We start from the raw sequence: 22,027 nt of genomic DNA, 5'->3' as shown, positions 1-22,027 counted from the left end.
TTTTTGTTTGTCAAAAAAAAAAAAAAACTTTATATGCTACAGTCCCACAAAGTCAGTCCACTACTGACCCATTAACCCTAGGCTGCTGTCTCATTCTTATTCCCTGGAACTGCATTACCTTGGAAGACTACTTTTACTTCCTAAGCAAAAGACACAAATTGGAAGATGAGGCAAAAGTCCAGACATTCTTCGAAAATCCATACAGTTGAGAGGTATGATTTCATATTCAATACAACACTCTCCCTGTCAGGAAAGCTGCAATTTAATGAAGTGCACTTTTAATGTAGGATATATTTGTGAGCTAACTTGTTTGTGTTCAGTAGGTAGACTGATCATCGTTGGCCTCTTTTTGCATGCATCTCTCTCTGTCATGCACACACATGCATAATACACACACACACACACACACACACACACACACACACACACACACACACACACACACACACACTCTACTTCTACTTTCACACACAAACATTCTGCTTTCATGCATGCACTCACTCCATACTTACCTATTAACATAGATTAAGTGCTGTCCCTTTCAAAGGCAATGGCTGCAAATCATACACGAGTCCCTCTTCAGCGAGAACACACGCACACTGATTCTTTGGCATAAAATAATGGTGCGAACACGTAGACCCTTCTTTGACGCAAAAAAAATAAAAACTAGAAGGATGCTTTGGTGCATCTGCACACCGATGTTAGAGTTACAGGTCATGGGAGCGAAAAACACAACAAAAAAGTGTTTTGGGGCATGCATGCATCGATGTTGGAGTTAAGAGGTAGAGGGCCGCATGGAAGAGCTCTGAGGGCTGCATGCAGCCCACGGGCCACAGGTTGGTCCCATCTACTTTAGCCAATCATTTTGAAAGATTCTTTTTTTATGAAACTATTTCTAGAATTGATGAGTTGTGTCAATGAGAAAACAGTGCTGATTTCAATCCCTCATGAAGCATTATAATTTGCTACATCTGGAATTTCCAGAACCTACTCCTGTTCCTTCTCTTCTATCTACTTTGGAGGATGTTTTTGTCACAGCCTACAATTTCCTTGACAGCCAACTTGCTGCCCCCAAGAAAGCAAGGTAGTCTTTATTCAGTGCTTCAGTCTTTTATGTTTTTATACAGTCATTCCAGATTGAACCCAGCAGCCGTTTCTTTAGTAAACCCACTGATAAGAATATGGTTAATACTAATCCCTCTCCTTCTGACATGGAATGGAAGGCTTTTAATAAATATGGGGAAAGGTGTATTCTTCTGCAGCACTTGTTTTTAGAAATCTCAGTTGTCAAGCTCATATGTTGAAGTTTGCTTGTGTCTTGTGAAAATATGAGGAGTATGTTGGCATCTGTTTCCTCTTGTGAGGGGAAATCTGGTAGGTGCAACTCAGTGTCTTCTGTGCCTCAGGTAGCTACCCACTCTTTGAAATTTGCTAATGTTTTCTGTTGATGCCATTTCTAGGGCTGCTACCACTAGAGCTGTTAGGAGGTTTGCCTGGCTGTGTTCCTAAAATCTCTTTGAAGATGTCAGAATTCCGTTGGAGAGGGAACTAGTTTATCCACCTTCTGCTATAGAGATCATTGAAAAAGTGTGATGAGAGGAGAAAGCTGATTCAAGGGATGTCTGAGATTTTGACCCTGCTTCTCTAAATTTGCCAAGGGGAACAATGGACATCTTATTCCTGAATGACTGTTTGAAGGATTTCCAACCCCCCTCCCTCAAGAGGTGATAGGTGTCCCTCCTTCTCAGTTATGGGAGGGGTTTTAATTCTAGAATGTTCCTGGTGCCAAAGAAAGATGATTCTTGGAGACCAGTTCTGGCTCTTTCTTTTCTGAATCAATTTGTGAAAGTTCCCAAGTTCAAAATGCTGTCTTTTCACAACTGGTTACCCCTTTGTCCTTGATTGAGTTTTGTACTGACCTTAGATTTGAAAAAGTCATATCATCATATTTCCATAGAACCAGGTTTCAGAACTTTCTGAAGGTTTTCTGATTCTGGATCACATTATTGGTACTATGCATTAACCTTTTCTGTTACGTACTGCTCCAAGAGTGTTCAAAAAGTATCTGGCTTCTGTGACAGCCTACAGCAGACTGCAGGGTATTCACATTTTTTCATATTTGGACAATTTGCTTACCTTTTTCAGAATGTTTTTCAAAGTTTCAGGATTATCTCGTACATGAAAGATCTCCTCCACAGGGTGGGATTCCAAGAGAACTTTTGGCTCCTCCTCACTGGGTTGTTTTCCTGAGGGTGCCTGTGGACACCTTAGTTCAAAGAGCTTTTCTCCTACGGGGAAAAAATAGATCTGTAGTTAAATCTTTTCCTGAGTTTTTTCCACTCCAACTACCTTCGCAGCAAGGGAATTCCTCGTGTCATCTCTAATGTTTAAGATACCTCTTGCATACCATGAGGGGAATTATTTTTGACTTCGATGTCTTTTTTTTGTTTGAAGATGTTGGATACTTGAAAACATTGTTTAATCTTAGTTCAGTTCTTGCAAGTACCAGATAAACACAGAAGTCCTTCCTGACTCCTGTCCAAATGTTCATTGTGTTTCACTGCTGCAGTCATTACACTTGGGTTATCCTGCCGTCAGGCGGTCCCGCAGTCTGCCAGAATTCCAAAGTCTTGGTCCGGCATTGGTTGCTGTCGCTTCTTCCCTGACGTCGGTGTGCCAGGGGTATATAAGATGCAGCCGATGCCATTTTCTTCAGTCTTTCTTGCCGCGTGGTGCCCGAAGCAAAAGCAATTCGCAAGTGCCGGTCGGCCGACTCCTGAGATTTTCAATTCAAATTTCAGAACTGAAGTCTTCAGTAAGGCTAAGTACCCCGTTGGGGAAACTTTTTCTTGCCTCAGACCGATGTCAGTAAAAGTTAGTAATTGTATTTCTTGTGGGAAGCAAATACCTCATAAGGATTTTCATTCTTACTGTATTCCATGCTTAGGCCCAGATCACGACGTCACTAGTTGTCAGTTTTGTGCTAGATTTAACAAACACACTATTAAACGTCTGTTTGATTTTGCTCGCCATTACTTTGGCCAAAGGTTTAATTTATACCATGCCGTCAGAACAACCGACGACTGGAAGACACAAAAAACGCAAAGACAAGGATAAGGACAGGCATCCGAGGCCCAAAACTGACGATGAAACCTCTTCTAGGCCAGTCACCAGTTCTCAGTGAGGCACTTTTGCAGCCCCTGACACCCGCTACCTCAGAGCCACAGGCCGCCTCTGACTCCCACGTGGAGATGTCTAGGCCTCTGGATACTCAACGTGTTGGACCTACGGAAACTAATCCTTCAGATGGGTCCGGAGCTGCTGAGCAGGCATCTGCTTCTGAGGATGTTTACAGACCTTCACAGTTTACCATAAAAACTGCAACCAAGTCTAAAACTCCATTAAAAACAAAGAAGCAAATACAGCATTCACCTGGACAGGCCTCCATGCCTAAAAAACAGATGTTCAAAATGGCCGAAGACTTAATTACTCTGATCAAGGGTTCCCATCCCCCTCCTGATAAAAGGCCTAGGCAGGATACAGACTATGATTCCTCTGACCAGGTTTCCATTTCTTCCGATTCCTCTTCAGACCAAGGATACTCCTTACCCCCCTATGAGGACTCTGATGTTGAAGAATCAATTCCTTCAGCCTCTCCTCCTGAGGATTACTCTTTTGGGGAAACTTTACATACCATGAGGGAACATTTCCATTGGGAGGGCCAGGATTACTCAGAATCCAAGAAAAGGCTCAGAGACTTTCTTTTATTGCCTCAGCACAGGCCCCTTGCTATTCCGCCAGTGCTAGATATTGTGGATGATGTGTTCTCTGAATCCAGTTTAAATCCTGATTCTTTGCCCCCTGCACCAGTCAAGCCAGACATGTACTACAGAGTCCCTGACTCTCACAAATTTCTTTATAAAAACCCTGCTGCTGACCCAGAAACTGCTGAACCAGAAACTATTTCCCAGGGTCCCAAAGGGGTGTAAAGGCTTCCACGGCTAAAAATCCAGTTCCCTCTGACAGGGATTCTAGAGCATTAGACAGATGTGGGGAAGAAAGTTTTCAATTCTGCAACTTTAGCAGTGAGAGCTCTAAATTGCCAGTTTCTCATGCTTAAATACCAGCAATATTTAATGTCTCTGTTAAAACAGAAAATGCTTACAAGTTCAGAACATCCTGACTATAAGGAAATGCAGGATTTATTGCATGCAGCTGAACAAGTGGGAAAACATACTCTGCAATGTGGTTTTGATTCATTAGAGGCTTCTTGTAGAGCAGCAGTTACAGGATCTGTGATTCGAAGGCATGCTTGGTTAAAAGAACAAGGTTTACCAGATCATGTTAAGGCAAAATTATTGGATGCTCCTTTACAGCAGGGTATTTTATTTGGTGTTAAGGCAGAAGAGGTATTAAAGAAAATGGAGGATAAGGCAAAATCTATGCAAACAGTGAAGGATTTCTTACAGGTACAGCCACCTCGATTTAGCAGAAATTGGCCTTCAAAGAATTGGTCTTTTCCAGTGTCAGACCACAAAGAGGCAGACACAGACGCCCAAGAGGCAGATCTCAGCCCCAAGGCTCTTACAGACCATGACAGTGGGGTGCTTCAACCCCAAAAGGAGGTGAAGACAAGTCACAACCTTATAGGAAACAGTCCCAATGACTTCCCCCTTCGAATGCCAAGCACTTACCTTTTGGCGGCTCCCTTAGGGGGGAAAACTAGCACTTTTTTTCTCAAAATTGGCATTTAATCACCCAAGACAAATGGGTTCTGAATATTGTGTCTCAAGGTTACAGGTTCCACTTTCACACTCTAATGCCAGACCTGCCACAAAATCAATGGGCAGAGGCACAAAAACAAATTACAGCCCTCATGGACATGAGAGCTATTCAAAAAGTGCCACAACAGGAACAAGGACAAGGATTTTACTCAAGACTTTTTCTGGTCCCCAGAAAGGACAAAGCCTGGAGACCCATACTAGACCTTTCTACTCTAAATACTTACCTGAATGTTCTGAAATTCAAAATGTTGACACTACAGCAGCTTCTACCCATGCTGGGCAAGAAGGCTTGGCTTGTTACTTTGGACCTCAAAGAGGCATACCTGCATGTCCCTATCAGACAAAATTGCAGAAGATACCTCAGATTCATAGCTGGTTCAATGCATTAGCAATTCTCTGCACTGCCCTTTGGCTTATCTACTGTGCCCAGGGTCTTCACAAAGTGCCTGGCACCAGTAATTGCATTTTGCAGACAAAAAAGAATTCAAATATATCCATACTTGGACGACTGCCTTATTCAAGCAGAGAGCAAGGACATTCTTCTAAAGCATCTGGCATTTGTAAAAAGGTTGCTAATTTGCTTCTGGTACACAGTAAACGAAAAGAAGTCAAAACTAGTGCCCTCACAAGAGATAATATTCCTGGGTGCCAACTTAAATACAACGGCCCAGATGGCTTATCTCATGCCAGACAAGCAAGAACAACTGACTCAGTACTTTCAATTGATGGCAACAAAAACCCAACTCCCTGCAAGAACAATTCTGCAGGCCTTTGGATTCATGGCATCCTGCATACTACTAATTCCATATGCCAGACTGCATATGAGGAAATTACAATGGTACCTAAAAAGTGTTTGGACTCAACACTGCCACAGTTTGGAAGCAGTAATACCACTAATTCCCTGCCTACAACAGGAGTTTCGATGGTGGGCACAGGCATGTCACCTCAACAAGGGACAGCCTTTCATTCTACCCACAGCCAGGCAGACACTAACAACAGATGCTTCGGATTACGCCTGGAGAGCACACATGGCAAGAAAATGTATTCAGGGCAAGTGGGCCGCAGACCAAATGCATCTTCACATCAATCAAAAAGAGATGTTAGCTGTGCAAAAAGCCCTAACAGCTTTCAAGGACCTTCTGCATCCAGGACAACTATTATTAAAGACAGACAACACCACAGTTATGTGGTACATAAACAAGCAAGGGGGGCACTCACTCTTATCCCCTATGCAGACAAGCCATGACCTTGTGGAACACAGCTGTAACCTATCAAGTTCATCTGCAAGCTCAATTCCTGCCAGGAAAGAAAAATACTCTGGCAGACGACTTAAGCAGAAACGTCATGGGTCCTCACAAGTGGAAATTAAATCCACAAGAATTCAGCATGATAACGCAAAAATGGGGGTGCCCAGACATAGATCCTTTTGCCTCCCCAATGAATTGCCAACTACAAAAATTCTGCACAAGGACTTATCACGCACAAGCATGGAAAGTGGATGCTCTCTCCTTCAGCTGGAAAAACCTAAAAGTTTATGCCTTCCCACCACTGCCTCTCCTTTCAAAGGTACTCCTAAAAGCCAGACAAGAAAACCCACAGATGATCCTGATTGCCCCAGACTGGCCACACCAGCACTGGTACCCAATCTTAAAGAACTTAGCTCAAGGCCCACCATGGATTTTACCTCAAACTCCGCACCTTCTGACTCAACCAAACAATCAGATCCTGCACAGTCAGCTGAAAACCTTAAACCTTGCTGCATGGCAGATTCCTTAGTCAAGCAGACAATATCTCTCTCTAAAGCTGTTATGGATGTCATTTTGGAGGCCAGGAGGCCTAGCACCAGGCAATCATTCAGAAAAGTGGAAGAGATTCTGTGCCTGGAACCAGGCTCAAAGTTTTGACCCTCTTGTCCCAAATATTCCTCAGATATTACAATACTTAACTGAGTTGCCGGACAAAGGACTATCCTTTTCTTCCATTAAGATCCACGCCTCTGCCATCTCTGCTCATTACAACACAGATCCTCCTATTTTCTCGCATCCATTGCTAAAACAGTACCTCAGAGGGGCTCAAAACATAAGACAGCCCTGGAGAGCACCAATACCAACTTGGGACCTCAGTGTTGTCTTAGAAAAACTAACTTTACCTCCTTTTGAGCCAGCCAATTCAGCAGAATTAAAATATGTGTCATGGAAAACTGCTCTGCTTCTGGCAATAACCTCAGCACGAAGAGTCTCAGAGTTACAGGCACTAATGGCAGTGGAGCCTTTCATCATTTTTCACCAAGACAGGGTTTCTTTAAGAACAAACCCTTCATTTATGCCAAAGGTAGTATCCAGTGTGGCTCTTAACCAAACTATTCACTTGCCAACTTTTTATCCAAATCCCCAGAATAAAGGGGAGAGACTTCTGCATTCATTGAACATACACAGTCAGTTACGTTTCTACTTGGACAAAACAAAAGCTTTCAGAAAAACTGAGCAACTGTTTGTAGCATATGCTGCTGGATCACAGGGAAAGGCTATTTCAAAGCAGACCATTTCAAAGTGGATAGGACACTGTATCCGTTTCTGCTACACACAGCATGGGAAACCTGTACCTATTAACATTAGGCCACATTCCACCAGGGCAACAGCCACTTAAACTGCCTACCTTAGAGGAGTACCTACCAAAGATATCTTGGAAGCTGCAACTTGGAGTTCAGTGCACACCTTTACCAAGCATTATCACTTGCCTCTTTATTCTAGATGCAGAGCTGGCTTTGCCACTGCAGTGCTGCAGGGCCTCATAGCCACCCCAAATCCTCTATAGAACCAGCCACCCAACCTTAGCTTTGGGATTCAACCCAAGTGTAATGACTGCAGTAGTGAAACTCGATGAGCATAGTACAGTTTTGTACCTACCACAAAATGTAGATGTTCGAGTGTCTTCACTGCTGCACTCCAGGCTACCCTCACTCCATCCCCTCTTTCTTAGCTGGGACTTATCTACACTTTTCTACCCTATACTACCTATGTGGTGTATTTGCTGGTAACCGAAGTTTTTGGTTTTACTTTTTATGTATGTTTCATTAGCAATATGTATTGCCTACCTATTTGGGGGCACCTGACATCTGGGGCAAGAAAAACTGAAGAAAATGGCGTCGGCTGCGTCTTATATACCTCTGGTGCACTGACATCAGGGAAGAATCTACAGCAACCGACGCCGGACCAAGACTTTGGAACTCTGGCCGACTGCGGGACCGCCTGACGGCAGGATAACCCAAGTGTAATGACTGCAGCAGTGAAGACACTCTAACATCTACATTTATGGTAGGTACAAAATTGTACTTTTTCTTTATGTATACATCTTTGTTGTTTAAACAATCAGGGAGTAGTTGTCTGCTCATAACATTTCACTTTACTAAATATTCTTCTGATTTTGTTTTTCAGAGTATTTATGTCATGTTTATGTCAGAAATGACTCGTTGGCTGGAGTAGTGATTGCAGATAATGAATACCCTTCTAGAGTTTCCTTCACCTTACTGGATAAGGTAACCATAGACTTTTGGTTTAAAGCAGTAAAGTCATTCTATACTTTCTTCTTTTGCAGACCTGACATGCTTTGTTATTTCATCTTAAAGACTTTTTACCACTTGTAAGCTTGAGAGGAGGAAATGTAATACACTTGTGACATCATAGCATAAGAATGTGAATAAGAAAATGTAGTGGGAGGGTTATGAACCAGTTCACTGACACATATTGTATGCAGTACTGCCTTACTTTTACAGAACCTGTTACAGCTGTGGAAATGTTTATGTTCCGTAGCTCTTGGTGATGCTTATAGTTACAGTGGTTTAGGAGTACAAGAATAGTTTGCTTGTTTAACAGTGGCCCAATCTACTGATTTAGTACAGTTTTTGAGCTGCTTATGTATACTGTAGACACATTTTGTTTCCGATTCTGAAAAGCTGTGTTTTTTATTAACAAAATAAACCAAGCAATGCTAATACTGAACAAGTTTTTAATAGAACAAAGCTTTCAGGTTAAACAAACCCTTCATCAGTGTATAAAAACATACTAACCACATTTATAACATCAAAAATCACACAGCCATTAATTATTCAATTAAACAATTGACATCCTGGTTAAAAAACAATAATTGGATTTTAAAAGCCTAGGTCTCTGTTTCAAGCACATTTGTTTATGTCTTAAGAAACAATTTGGTTTAAACCCGGTAGTACATCTGCACAAAGACATGTTATCCATTGATATTCCTTCATTTCAAGTTTGTTATTCAAATCTCCATCCTGCACATCTTTATATACTCTATCACTCTAAAAGAAAATTTATGTACATTACCATACTCCCTAATATGTTTAGCTAGAGAGTTGGTAGCAACTTTTCTCCTGATTTCTGAATGATGCTTATTTATTCTTTCCTTCAGTTTTGTAGTTGATTTCCCAACCTGTTACAGGTAGCTAAATGTATTATATTCATTGCAACACATTGCTGAGCTTGAAAATACATAATTCTTTGTAGTTATTGGTGTTGAAAAATATTATTATTAATAACATCACAGCAACAATTATAACAGGGAAGGGTACCCAGTATAGTTATTATTGCCCTAGCATTCTTAACATTCATATCCTTTTCACATAGCTTCTGTTTTAAATTCTGGCAATTTCTATATGAAAAGCTAGGTACCGTGCCAATTATCGGACATAATTCCAGTAGAGATGTTAATATACACCAATTATTATTAATAATTTTTTTTGTTTCAGAAGTAGCTGTATTGTATGTTGTCAAAAATCGCAATTTGCCTATATTTGGACTTGTGTTAGTAATTCTGCAGGATTCAGGGGATTGCTTCCATTGTAGTAAATGAAAAGTATGGTTTTGTACTTTCTTCCCTACACCCTAAAACATACTCAATTTCCATATCTAAGGACTCATTATTACAGCCCCTTTCCATAAATTCATCCTTCAATTCCTTCATTTGTTTTTTTACATTCTTCTGTAGAGGTATTGAGTCTACTGACCCTAATAAACTGGGCTTTAGTAACATTCTTAAACACAGGGTGGGGGCATGCATGCTGCTCCAATGAAAGAATTTATTTCTATGTGTGTGTGTGTGTGTGGGGGGGGGGGTTAAACAGTAGTTTGAATTTCAGCCCCATCAAACAAAATTCTCACATCCAAGAAATTAATACTAGTTTCTGAGCATGTCATGGAAAAGCGTAGGAAGTCAGTACTACTATTCAAATAATTCAAAAATATTTCTAGTTCATCTCTACTACCATTCCAAATAAAAAACAAATCACCCACAAATCTCTTAAAACAACTAATCTTCTCAGAGTACTGCTTTGGGCCATGGTATATAAATTCAGTCTCCCATTTGTCCAATACTAAGTTGGCATATGTACTGGCAGTGGGGAGTACCCATTGCTATACCAGATATTTGATGAAAGATTTTTTCATTAAATACAAAATAATTATTATCAAGTACTAACCGAAGTAAAATATGGTTTCACTGAATCTACCAGAATATTGCCCAGTTCTTACCAAAAGTTCCCTTAGAGCATCTATACCATAGTTGTTATGTATGACAGTAAAAAGTTACTGGATGTCAAGAGTCACCAACAAAAACTTATTTGTGGTACCAAGAGATGTGTGTCTATTCAGCGTTGGCTTTATGAACTAAGCTTTGTTCTGCAGCTGTTTGGCTTTACTGAGATTTTTTATTAACAAGACATTTTGCTTACATGCACCCACAGTTGCTGCCTGTATCACTCTGTAATATATGTGTGTAAATTATTTATATAAATTATGTATTTATTTTTACTGTAGTGTATAATGTTTGGTTAATTGGACTTGCTTACTTGCCATCCTAGAAAAACAAAAAAGTACAGGTTGCCAACAGCTGTGGAAGATTAATAAACAGTTTTTTTATATAAAGATAGAAGAGTCTATATTATAAGATCGATGGTTGAAAACATCAAACACATGGTCAACACCATATGGTCAATGTCTTCAAACGTCAACCTTATAAAAAGACAAAAAAGAAAAATGTACCCTAATGGGTTTAAGTAGGGGGGCAAGCCCCCCTTCTCCCCCACTCCCCCCGCTACTTAAATATACCAACTCCAAGACCACACTACATTGCAGTAAATGGAAATTGAACATTCGATATTCTCATGTCGACCATGTCAGATTCGACATTGTCGGCTTTCGAGAATATGATATAGACCCAGATAGAATACGTTTTCCATACTGCATCAAGGCTTATCAGAACAGTAGCTTACAGCTTGTTTTACCAGCCTACAAAATTTGTAACACTATCTTGTTGGAAATCTTGTACTACAAAAAATGTATAGGTATACTTTAATAGGAAAAGCTTTTAAGACCATTATTTTGTTGCCATCCCTGACATATCTTTGGATAAAAGAATCAAACGAGCAATACAGTTCACATCAATCTCTTGCTTGCTGTTTGATAAGTGAGTGTTTTCCTTTCTCCTTGGTAAACTATATGGGTTAGGGAATTTTGAGCTTTTAGGGGAGGGAAAAGTATGTCTAGTACGTGTAAGAAAAAGGTTAAATTTGTTAAGGTAAGGTCTACATAAAAGTTAGACTACCTAACTTGAGCAGTAAAAGGTAAATGTAAGTACTCTTTACCCTACGACACTGACACTAATATTTTGCAGATGTTTCCTACACTTTCTGAATTGGAGAGATTACTCTTATTGCAGGATTAAACTCAATGAAGGACTTTTCATGAGTATGTTGGGGCAAGCACATAATTATTGGATGGGGAAAGTATAGCAGGTCCTTGTGTATGCTAACATACATAACCACTTCCAGACAGTGACTGACTGGGGTGGGGAAAATGGGTGAGGCTGGCCTGGGCGCAAGCTGACAGGGGGCACGATTGGCAGGTATTGATGATGCATTAGTGCAGTACCAGCATTGCTTTATAAAAATTGCAATGTCAGCTTTAATAAATGAATGTTGATATTACATTTGTGGTCATAGCTAAATTGCTCAGTGGTTAACTGTAGCAAGATACTTATCAGTACATCACTGTTGCAGTAATCTAAGCTATATGGGATCTATCCTGCCAAGAATGGAATGATTGGGCAGGGTCCAGAGCTGTATGGTATCTTTCATGTGCCCTAACTGCTATAGAGCTTGAGGAGAGTGGTATAAAGAGGGTGTTTAGGATACCAAAATCTCAGAATTTTCTTGCCATTGTGATGTGTTATCTGCTGCAGCTTCAAGAAATTGATGTTTTACTATCAGTTGTCAGAGTTGGGCAGATCAGTACCCTGTTGGGAACTTCCTTCCATTTTCTGATTAAAAAGTATAGATTTTCTGTTTAAAAAGTATAGATTTTCTGTTAGAAAAGTATTTATTTATTTCCGTTTTTTTTTGGGATATAAGACAGGTGTTTTCCAGCTCCTAGGATGTTCCTTTTCTGATTTTCAAGAAAAGAAAAGTTGTTTCAGAGGCTTTGGTTTTGACTCTAGCTTCATATTTGCCTCCACCATTGGTGAGTGATTCTGCTGTGGCCATATCAGGTTCCACACAGCATTCATCAGTTTCTCGTGGAACCTGTGGTGCTGCTCCTTGAAAAGCTACCAAGGACGGTGAGGCAGACACTATGTTCTTCGTGTTTCACTGTTGCAGTCATTTACATTTGGGTTATCTGCTTGCAGGTAGCCCTCTTCGGCCTGGTTAACAAAGTCTTGGGTCCTGCGTTGGTTGCTATCCCTTCTTCCATGACGTCAGATCGTCAGGGGTATAAAACATGCAGCCGACGCCATTACATCAGTTTTTCTTGCCATGCGGTGCCCGAAGCAGAAGCAGTTTGCAAGTGCTGGTCGGCCAACTCCTGAAATTTTTGTCTTCAAGTTTCAGAACCAAAGTCTTCAACTAAAGCTAAGTACACCATTGGGGAAACTTTTTCTTGCTCCTTACCCATGTCAGTAAAAGTTAATAATTGCATTACTTGTGGAAAGCAAATACCTCATAAAGATTTTCATTCGTACTGTATTCCTTGCCTAGGCCCTGACCACGACGTACCTTGCTGTCAGTTTTGTGCTTTATTTAATCAGCGCACTATCTGTCGTCGGAATATTTTCGCCCCTGAATATTTCGGTTCTCGGTTTAATTATCCAAAAATGTCGTCTGTTAGGCATCCAACTACCGGGATTCTGAAAAAACGCAAAGATAAAGACAGAGACAGACCGCTGAGGTCCAAAACTGCCGACGACGCTTCTCCTAAGCCAGTCGCCAGTTTGCCGGTACTCAGTGAGGCGCTTTTGTAGCCCCTGATACCCACTACTTCTGATTCGCAGGCCTCTACTGAGACCCATTTGGAGTCCGGTATGCCGCAAGATGCTTCAACTATGGAATCCGCGGATATCTCTACCTTGGGTGGGTCCTTAGCCGCTGTGCAGGCACCGGCTTCTGAGGGCGTATTCAGGCCTACGGACTTGCATATTAAATTGATGTCTCCTTCTTTACTTAGGCCTAAATCTCGATCCATACCTAAAAAACCGACACCCAGGCCACATACTCAGGCCTCTATGCCTAAAAAACAAATGATAAGAATGGCTGAAGATCTAATAACTCTAATCAGGGGTAGCCACCCCCCCCCCCCTTCTAAGAGGCCTAGGACTGAAGTTGATTATGAATCTTCTGATCAGGATTCTGTTTTTTCTGATTCTTCTGATGATCTGGATTTGCCCTCATCTACTTACGAAGATTCTGATGCAGAGGACTCCATTCCCTCTGCTTCCCCTCCTGAGGATTTTTCTTTTGGGGAAACCTTACATACTCTAAGGGAGCATTTCCAGTAGGAAAGCCAGGATTTTTTTGATTCAAAACAGAGGCTTAGGGATTTCCTTCTCCTACCTCAGCATAGGCCTTTGTTGATGATGCTTTTTCGGAATCTAGTTTGACCCCTGATTCTCTGCCTCCTGCTCCCAGAAAACCTGACAGATACTACAGGGTCCCTGAGTCCCACAAGTTCCTTTTTAAAAATCCTACTGCAGATTCAGAGACAATTTCATAGGGGCCCAAGGGCTTTAAGGCTTCTACTGCTAAAAATCCTACCCCTTCTGATAGAGACTCCAGGGAGCTGGATAGATGGGGGTAAGAAGGTTTACACTTCTGCAACCTTGGCCATTAGGGCCTTAAACTGTCAGTTTCATATGTTAAAGTATCAGCAACATGTTATTGGACTACTTAAACGGAAAATGTTGTTGATTCGTGACTGTGTGGAAAATAAAGAATTACAGGATTTAATGCATTCTGCTGAACAAGTTGGAAAACATACTTTGCAATGTGGCTTTGATTCATTAGAGGCCTCTTGCAGGGCTGCTGTTACTTGGTCTGTGCTCAGAAGGCATGCTTGGCTCAAGGAGCAATCTTTGCCTGATCATGTTAAAGCTAAATTGTTGGATGCTCCTTTAAATCAGGACTGCCTGTTTGGCAACAAGGCTGAGGAAGTTTTTAAAAAGATGGAAGGTAAAGTTAAATCTATGCAAACTGTTAAAGAATTTTTTCAAGTTCAGCCTCCTAGATTTAGTAGGCACTGGTCCTCTAAGAATTGGTCCTTTCCAGCCCCTTCCAGGTCTTCTCAAGCCAAACCCAGACACAGCAAACACCCCAGATTTCAGTCCCAGGGGACACGCACAACTAAGCAGTGGGGGGCCTCCACTTCCAAATTGGGGAATAGTAAGACTCCCCCGTATGGTAAACTGTCTCAATGACTTCCTTTTAAAATTTCCATGCACTTATCAACTAACTGCCCCTTTGGGGGGGGAAAGATTGCTCTTCATGCAAAGAATTGGGAACTCATTACCCAGGACAAATGGGTTTTAAATATAGTGTCCCAGGGATACAGATTTCACTTCCACATGTTGCCAACACCAAGTGGGTGGCCAAATCAGTGGGCAGAGGACAAAAACAAGTGCTTTCTCTCTTAAGCATGGGGGCTATTCAGCTGGTACCAGAAGAGGAAAAGGGACAAGGTTTCTACTCAAGACCTTTCCTGGTACCTAGAAAAGACAATTCATGGCTTCCTATCTTGGACCTGTCTACTCTAAACACCTTTTTGGAGATTTCAAAATTCAAGATGCTGACTCGTCATCAATCACTTCCTATGCTAGGCAAAGATGCCTGGTTGGCAACACTAGATTTAAAAGAAGCATACCTGCACATCCCAATCGGGGAATCTTGCAGAAGATACCTATGCTTCAAAGCAGGCTACATGCACTATCGGTTCTCTGCACTGCCAGGGTATTCACAAAGTGCCTAGCTCCAGTTATTGCATTTTGCAGGCAAAGAAGTATTCAAATATACCCATACCTGGACAATTGCCTAATTCAGGCAGAAAGCCAGGACATACTTTTCAATCCTCTGGCCTTTGTACAAAGGGTTCTAACTTGTCTGGGGTACGCCATAAATGAAAAGATATCACACCTGGTACCCTGTCAACAAATTAAATTCCTGGGAGCAAGCTTGAATACAACTTCTCAAATGGCTTACCTCACACCAGAGCAACAAATTCATTTGACAAACTACTTCAAACAAGTGGCCACAAAAACCCTGCTATCTACAAGACAAATACTGCAAGCCTTGGGGTTCATGGCCTCCTGTATTCTTCTAATTCCATATGCAAGACTGCATATGAGGAAACTACAGTGATATCCAAAAAGCCTATGATGTCAACATTCTCAATACCTGGAAACAATGAATCTGATATTGTTAATCCTTGTTCATTCCTTATGTATGGGTATCTGTTCCGACCTCGGAACAGAGCCGGCCATTTTCCAAGCTCGCGTCAGCTTCAAACTCTCGAGCTAAACTCTTACCCACAATCCCCCTCTCCCTGTTACCCCAGATTTCGTTTGCCACATTGCCATTCGGTCGTGTCAAGCTACTTCTCTTGAGCTAAGTACAGTTATTTGTTGTTTAATAGTCTTTCAGATTACTTTTCTGTCAGAAAAGTTTATATTTCATTGTTTATTTTTCATCTAGCGTACATAATTTCTTCAGGTTTTCTGCTCTTTTCTTTACCACTTTTACCACGAGGTATTCTCTCTTTACCATCGTTGGTAATCCTTCCCCCTTTTCTCATATCTTCGGGTATTCTCTTGTACCATTGCTGGTACCTTTTCTATTAATTAATTTGCTGTTATGGCAGTGTGTGTTTATTGTTTGGGAGCGTCCCATTTGTCTGTTGACCCACCCTGTACTATTTGTGAGAACTTTTTGAATAGAACCTTGTTGGAAAGGAAAAACAAGTTGTTACTGAAGGGACTTCTAAAATCTCCCTTTTCAGAGGCTGGTTCTGGGTCGGAGGCCTCAACCCCTCCTAAAGCCCATAAGAAAAACTTGGATGTTCCTACTAAGGCTAAATCTTTGCCTTCGTCCCCGGCTCGGTGCCTAGACCTTTGGCACCGAGACCTTCGGCTCCATTAATGATCTCGGCTCAGTCTTCTCCTGCAGCCTTCACTATATCGGCACCGAGGGGCTCCTCGGTTCAGACTATTACCACTGTATCGGCACCGACCGCTCAGTCAGCACAGACCTTGACCTCGTCGGCTCCGAGATCTTCCTCGAAACTGACGCATTTATTGTTGACTCCAGTTTTGTCGGTTCCAGCTTCGGTACCAACAACCTCTTCTGCACCGATCCCTGTGTCGGTGCAGACCATGACCTCGGCACCGATGACATCTTCGGTGCAGACACCCTTAGTCCAGTCTCTCTCGGCACCGTTGTCCTCGGTGCGGACAAGTGAGATGGGCACCGAGTTTGCCTCTTCTGTAGACAGGCCTGTTTTTCCCTCAGTCTCCGTGAGGTCCACTAGAAGCCTTTCCGAACATGATGTGTTGCTTTTTGTGGATCAGGTGATCTTGGCCAGAGGTATCCCTCCCCTCAGGAACTATCCTTCCTTGGGAGGTGATCACCCATCTCCAAAGACCCCTTCTTATTCTCCTCCTTCATTGCCTTTGAAGTCCATGGATATAGCACAGTCTTCCCCTTCTGTGGTCCCATTTATGGATCTCTCTAAGGAACCACAGTTGCCTTCATGGCAGGAAAGTTTTGCTACGACCCAGAATGTCAATTGTGACACGCATAGTTTGCTGCTCCACAGCCATCCAGGGACTCCGGGTCGGCAGGCTGAGCCACTTAGGGGAGGGGTGACCCCTGTCCTAGACATTCATTCCTCTTCAGGTGGACCAGCCTTCTAACTGATGGAGAAGACTTTCTCTGCTGCTTGCGATACTGGACTGTCTATAAATCCGCCCACCTCTGGTACACTGGTTTCACAAGTCGCACCTAGCAGACACCGGGTGCAAGGGCCTCGGGACATATTCCCACAGGAATCCCCTTTTCCGCTGTCTTCTCCAGCTTCTCCTGCTGAGGAGATCCACCAGTAAAGTTCGGGTAAGAGGAAGCACATGGACTCCACAGAGGAGTCCCTCACTGAAGACACAGATTTCGATGAGGGGGAAGGATCCCCCGGTCACCCTCTGAGGTATCCTTTAGTGATATCCTCAAAATCCTGAAACAGAGAGGTAACTGGCAGCCCTCTAATCCGACCTCTGAGGAATCTGTGTTCCTGCAGGCTTTTCCCGCCCGACCCCCTACCTCTTGGGTTACTCCACCTGCCGATGAACTTGTCCGGCTCATCGTGCTTGGAGGGCTCCTGATACCGTCAAAGCTATTCCCCTGAGTCCAGATAAGATTTTGTCCCCTCCTGCTTCGGATCCCCATTGGTCCAAAGGTCTTCCTGTGGATGCTTTGGTGGTGGCGGCCGCAACAAAAAAGGATCTGGCAGAAGAAGAAAGACAGACTGTCCATCTGCCTAACAAACAGTCCCGGGCCCTGGACAGGATAGGGAAGTGCACCTTTGCTTCAATGACCTTTACTATCAGGTCCCTGAATTATATGGCACACTTTTACCAGGCTTCAAAGGGATCTGATTTCTGAGCTCTCTGAAACCTTGGCTTGTGCTGTGTCTGATGAGGACCGTGACAAAGTGGCCTCTCAGCTGGCCACCATTGAATCAGTATCTAACTCCTCTATGCGACTGGTATCTCACACATCAGAAGGAGCAGCTAGAGCAGCGGGTTCAGCTGCGGTGTTGAAACGACACGCCTGGATGTGCTTGTGCAATTTCGCGGAACCCTTTAAGGCTTCCTTTCTTAACGCTCCCATTGAGGCCTCCTCGTTGTTTGGGCCCAAAGTTAAAAGCACACTGGCCAGATGTGGACATGACATAAGACCCTTTCTGCCGTAGGTGTCCGTTATTCTTCCCCTCAGTGTGCTTTCTCCCGAAACCAAATGAGTGGGAAGATATGGTTCAAAAAATCTCAGGGTCCTTTCCGTGACACACAGGCCAAGTTCTCCCCTAGAGGCAGAGGGGGAAACTCACAGAGAAGATGCTCTTTTCAGGGCAGAGGGGAACTGCATAACCAGGGTTCCAGGGATCCTTTCCCTGGTCAATCCTGCCAGCGCTCCTGAAGAGCGGCCCAACTCCTTTCCTCTGGAGGTGGTTGGAGAACGTTTCTCCTTGTACCCTTCTGCCTGGCTAACCATCACCACCAGTTCTTGGGTACAAAGGATTATAACCAGAGGTTATGATATCCCCTTCGATCTTTGTCCTGCCCCTTCAAAAAACCTTCCTGACGTTCCACCCAGTCAAAGGGAAGAAGCAGCACTAGAGATAGAAAAGCTGCTAAGAAAGAGAGTCATCCAAATAGTCCCTCCAGACCAGATAGTCTTGAGTAGAATCCGGATCCTATTTTTTGTTACAAAGAAAACCCTGGACTGGAGACCAATTTTGGATTTCAGTGTATTGAACAAGTTTGTGAGAGTACAAAAATTCTGGATCGTCACAATACAGTCTATTCTCCCGCTTTTGGAAAAAGACGATTGGATATGCTCGATATATCTTAAAGATGCGTACTACCACATAAAAAGTGGACAGGCCATCAAGAAGATTTCTGTGCTTCCGTGCAGGAGCCAGGCACTACCAGTTCAGACTACTGCCCTTCGGACTCTCTACAGCCCCCAGAGTGTTCACAAAGTGCATGGCAGTTGTCACAGCTCACTTGCAACTTCAAGGATTCCAGATGTTTCCATACCTAGACGACTGGCTCATTTCTGTCCCCACCAGACATCTACTGGAAAAAGCCCTGGCATACTCTCTCCTCGCTGCTCAAAGGCTCTAGGCATAACCATAAACTGGCAAAAATCCAATCTCACCCCATCTCAGTCGACAGAATTTATAGGGGTTATCTTGGATACAAAAAACTGCGGAGCTGCTATTCCAGAGCACAGAATTCTAAGGATAAAGCAACAACTGGTTCCAATTCTTTCAAGGGAAAAATCCATGGCTCACTCGGTTCTACAGCTGTTGGGTTCCATGGCAGCCTCCATCACCATTGTTCCCCTGGCCAGGTTTCACATGAGGCTTCTACAATGGCTACTGTTTACCCAGTGGTGTCCTTTTCAGCATCCTCTTTCAGCCATGATTCGAGTAACCCACAGGTGCAAACAGGATTTAAATTGGTGGATGACACACAACCTGTCACAATGGTCTCACCCCTTCTCCCCCCAGCAACCCAAGGCCACAGTGACCACGGACGCCTCCCTGATGGGGTGGGGCTATGTCAGGGACAGGCAGTCCAAGGCACTTGGTCCCAACTGGAGGCCCATCTACATATAATTGTTCTAGAGCAGAGGGCGGTGCTTCTGACGTTGCAAGCATTCCATCCCCTGCTGCCGTCTGGGACAATTGCGATTCAGTCAGACAACATGGCAGTGGTCTGGTACATCAACAAGCAAGGTGGAACCAAATCTTACCCCCTTTTATCGAGAGGCCATGAGAATATGGCAATGGGTGATGGCTACCAACCATTTTCTTCTAGCAATGCACATTCCCGGGAGTTCCAACGTAATAGCAGATAGACTCAGCAGGTGCTTTCTTTAACCTCATGAGTGGTCCCTGAATCCCTTGATAGAGGCGGAGATTTTCCACTGCTGGGGCCATCCTTGCTGTGACCTCTTTGCATCCCGGACCAACTACAAATGCAGCAATTACTTCGCCCTGATTCCTCCTACGGGACAGTCACCCAGGGACGCTCTAGTCCACGATTGGCCCTTGGGTCTTCTTTATGCATTTCCACCCTTTTACCCCCATTCCCCAGTTTCTGAAGAAAGCCCGTCAGTTGAAGAGCAAGGTAATCCTCATAGCACCATATTGGCCTCAATAGATTTGGTTCCCCTTCCTTTGGCCTCACCTACTAGATCGACCATGGATTCTCCATCCAACCCCACAGTTGATCTCACATCCACAGAACCTGATTCATACCAACCTGAACAGCCTGAAGATAACGGCTTGGCTACTCCAATTCCCTTGATTGCCAGGCAGAATGATCTTTCTTTACAAGTACGTGATATTCTCATTGCATCTCATAAGTCTTCCACTAGAATTACTTATCTGAGCAAGTGGAAAAGATTTACCTATTGGCTGAAAGATAAATAAGTAGATCCCTTCTCAGCACCAGTGTCTATAATACTAGACTATCTGGCCAACCTCTTTCATTCGGGTCTATCGGCCTCTACCATTAGAGTTAATTTGGCTGCAATTTCTAATTTTCATGAGTGTGTACAAGATTCCTCTCTTATGTCCCACAAGTTGTGCAAGACCTTCATAAAAGGTGTGAATCATCTAAAGCCACCTTTTAGAGAACGTATTCAACCATGGGATTATCATTAGTTCTACAAGCTCTGACAATGCCACCTTTTGAACCTGCCTCTTCTTGCGACCTCAAGTATTTGTCATGAAAAACCTTGTTTTTGGTCGCCGTTACTTCTGCCAGAATTATTTCTGAGCTTCAAGCTCTATGTATCAAGAGTCCTTACTTGATTTTTCATACAGATAGAGTGTCTATGAGAACTAATCCATTTTTTCTGCCTAAAGTGGTCTTTGAAATGTCCTTTAATTAAGCCATTGAATTGCCAGTTTTCTTTCCCAATCATTCAAACAGAGGAGAGTATTGCCTACATACCCTAGATATCCACAGGCAAATTTGTTTTTACTTAAACAGGACTAGGCCCTTTCGTAAATCTGACCAGTTATTTTTGGCTTTTTCTGGACCTAGATTAGGATCTGCTGTTGCTAAGGTCACATTAGCTAGATGGTTGAAGGACTGTGTGACCTTCATTTATACACAACGCAATATCTCGTTGCGTACTACCATGAAAGCTCATTCAACAAGGTCAGTGCCTTCCATGCCAGAGCTTCCTTACATGACATCTTTGCAGCTTCAACTTGGGCTACGCCTCATACCTTCATCAATCATTACAAATTGGACTTGGCCTCCAGGGGAAGAGCATCTTTCAGTTCTATGGTGCTCAGGGATGTCCTTCCATGAGAGCCTCCCAGGAATAGAGGTAACTGGGGACTCTGTCCCGTACGTAAGGAATGAACGATGATTAACAATATCAGATAAAGAAGTTATGTCTTACCATAACGTTCCATCTGTATTGTTGATCCTCGTTCAGTCATTATGACCCTCCCTCCTTCGGTTTCTAGTGGATCTCACCATCTGGTTCTCTTAGGTTATTTGACCAGAGGTAGCCTCTACCTTTTTTGACTTGCAAACTCAATCTGAGGTTACAGGGAGAGGGGGGTTGTGGGTAAGAAATTAGCTCGAGAGTTTGAAGCTGACACGAGCTTGGAAAATGGCTGGCTCTGTTCAAGGTCGGAACCGATACCCATATGTAATGACTGAACGAGGATCAACAATACAGATGAAACGTTATGGTAAGACATAACTTCTTTTTCCTGTCATACCTTGCCTACGCCTAGAGTTCCTTTGGTGGGCAGAGGCCTGCCACCAAAACAAGGGACTACTTCTCACACCACTCCCTGCCACCCAAACCCTAACAACAGATGCATCAGACTATGCACGGGGAGCTCACCTGGCAGGAAGTGCATTCAGGGCAAATGGAGCCCAAGTCAAATGCACCTGCATATCAATCAAAAAGAAATGTTAGCTGTACAGAATGCTCTAACTAATGGTAAAGATGGACAACACCACTGTTATGTGGTACATAAACAAGCAGGGGGCTACACATTCTTACCCCCTCTGCAGACTAGCCATGGCATTGTGGAACACAGCCTTGAGCTACCAAGTGCACCTACAACCTCATTCCCTGCCAGGAAAATTAAATA

General features: G+C 43.1%; 1 protein-coding gene across 1 annotated transcript in view; it reads left to right on the top strand.

Moving 5' to 3' along the window:
- YKT6 (YKT6 v-SNARE homolog) overlaps nt 1-22,027 on the top strand; it is a 405,865-nt gene that overhangs the window by 121,713 nt on the left and 262,125 nt on the right. Inside the window, exon 4 of the mRNA XM_044084243.1 lies at nt 8,219-8,319. Within this exon, the coding sequence (XP_043940178.1) occupies nt 8,219-8,319 (101 nt within the window). The remainder of the gene's footprint in view (nt 1-8,218; nt 8,320-22,027) is intronic.

The sequence above is a fragment of the Protopterus annectens genome, chromosome 9.part0, assembly GCF_019279795.1.
Source record: "Protopterus annectens isolate FY-2018-M chromosome 9.part0, PAN1.0, whole genome shotgun sequence".
NCBI lineage: Eukaryota > Metazoa > Chordata > Ceratodontiformes > Protopteridae > Protopterus > Protopterus annectens.
This window is presented reverse-complemented; position numbering and strand designations above follow the sequence as displayed.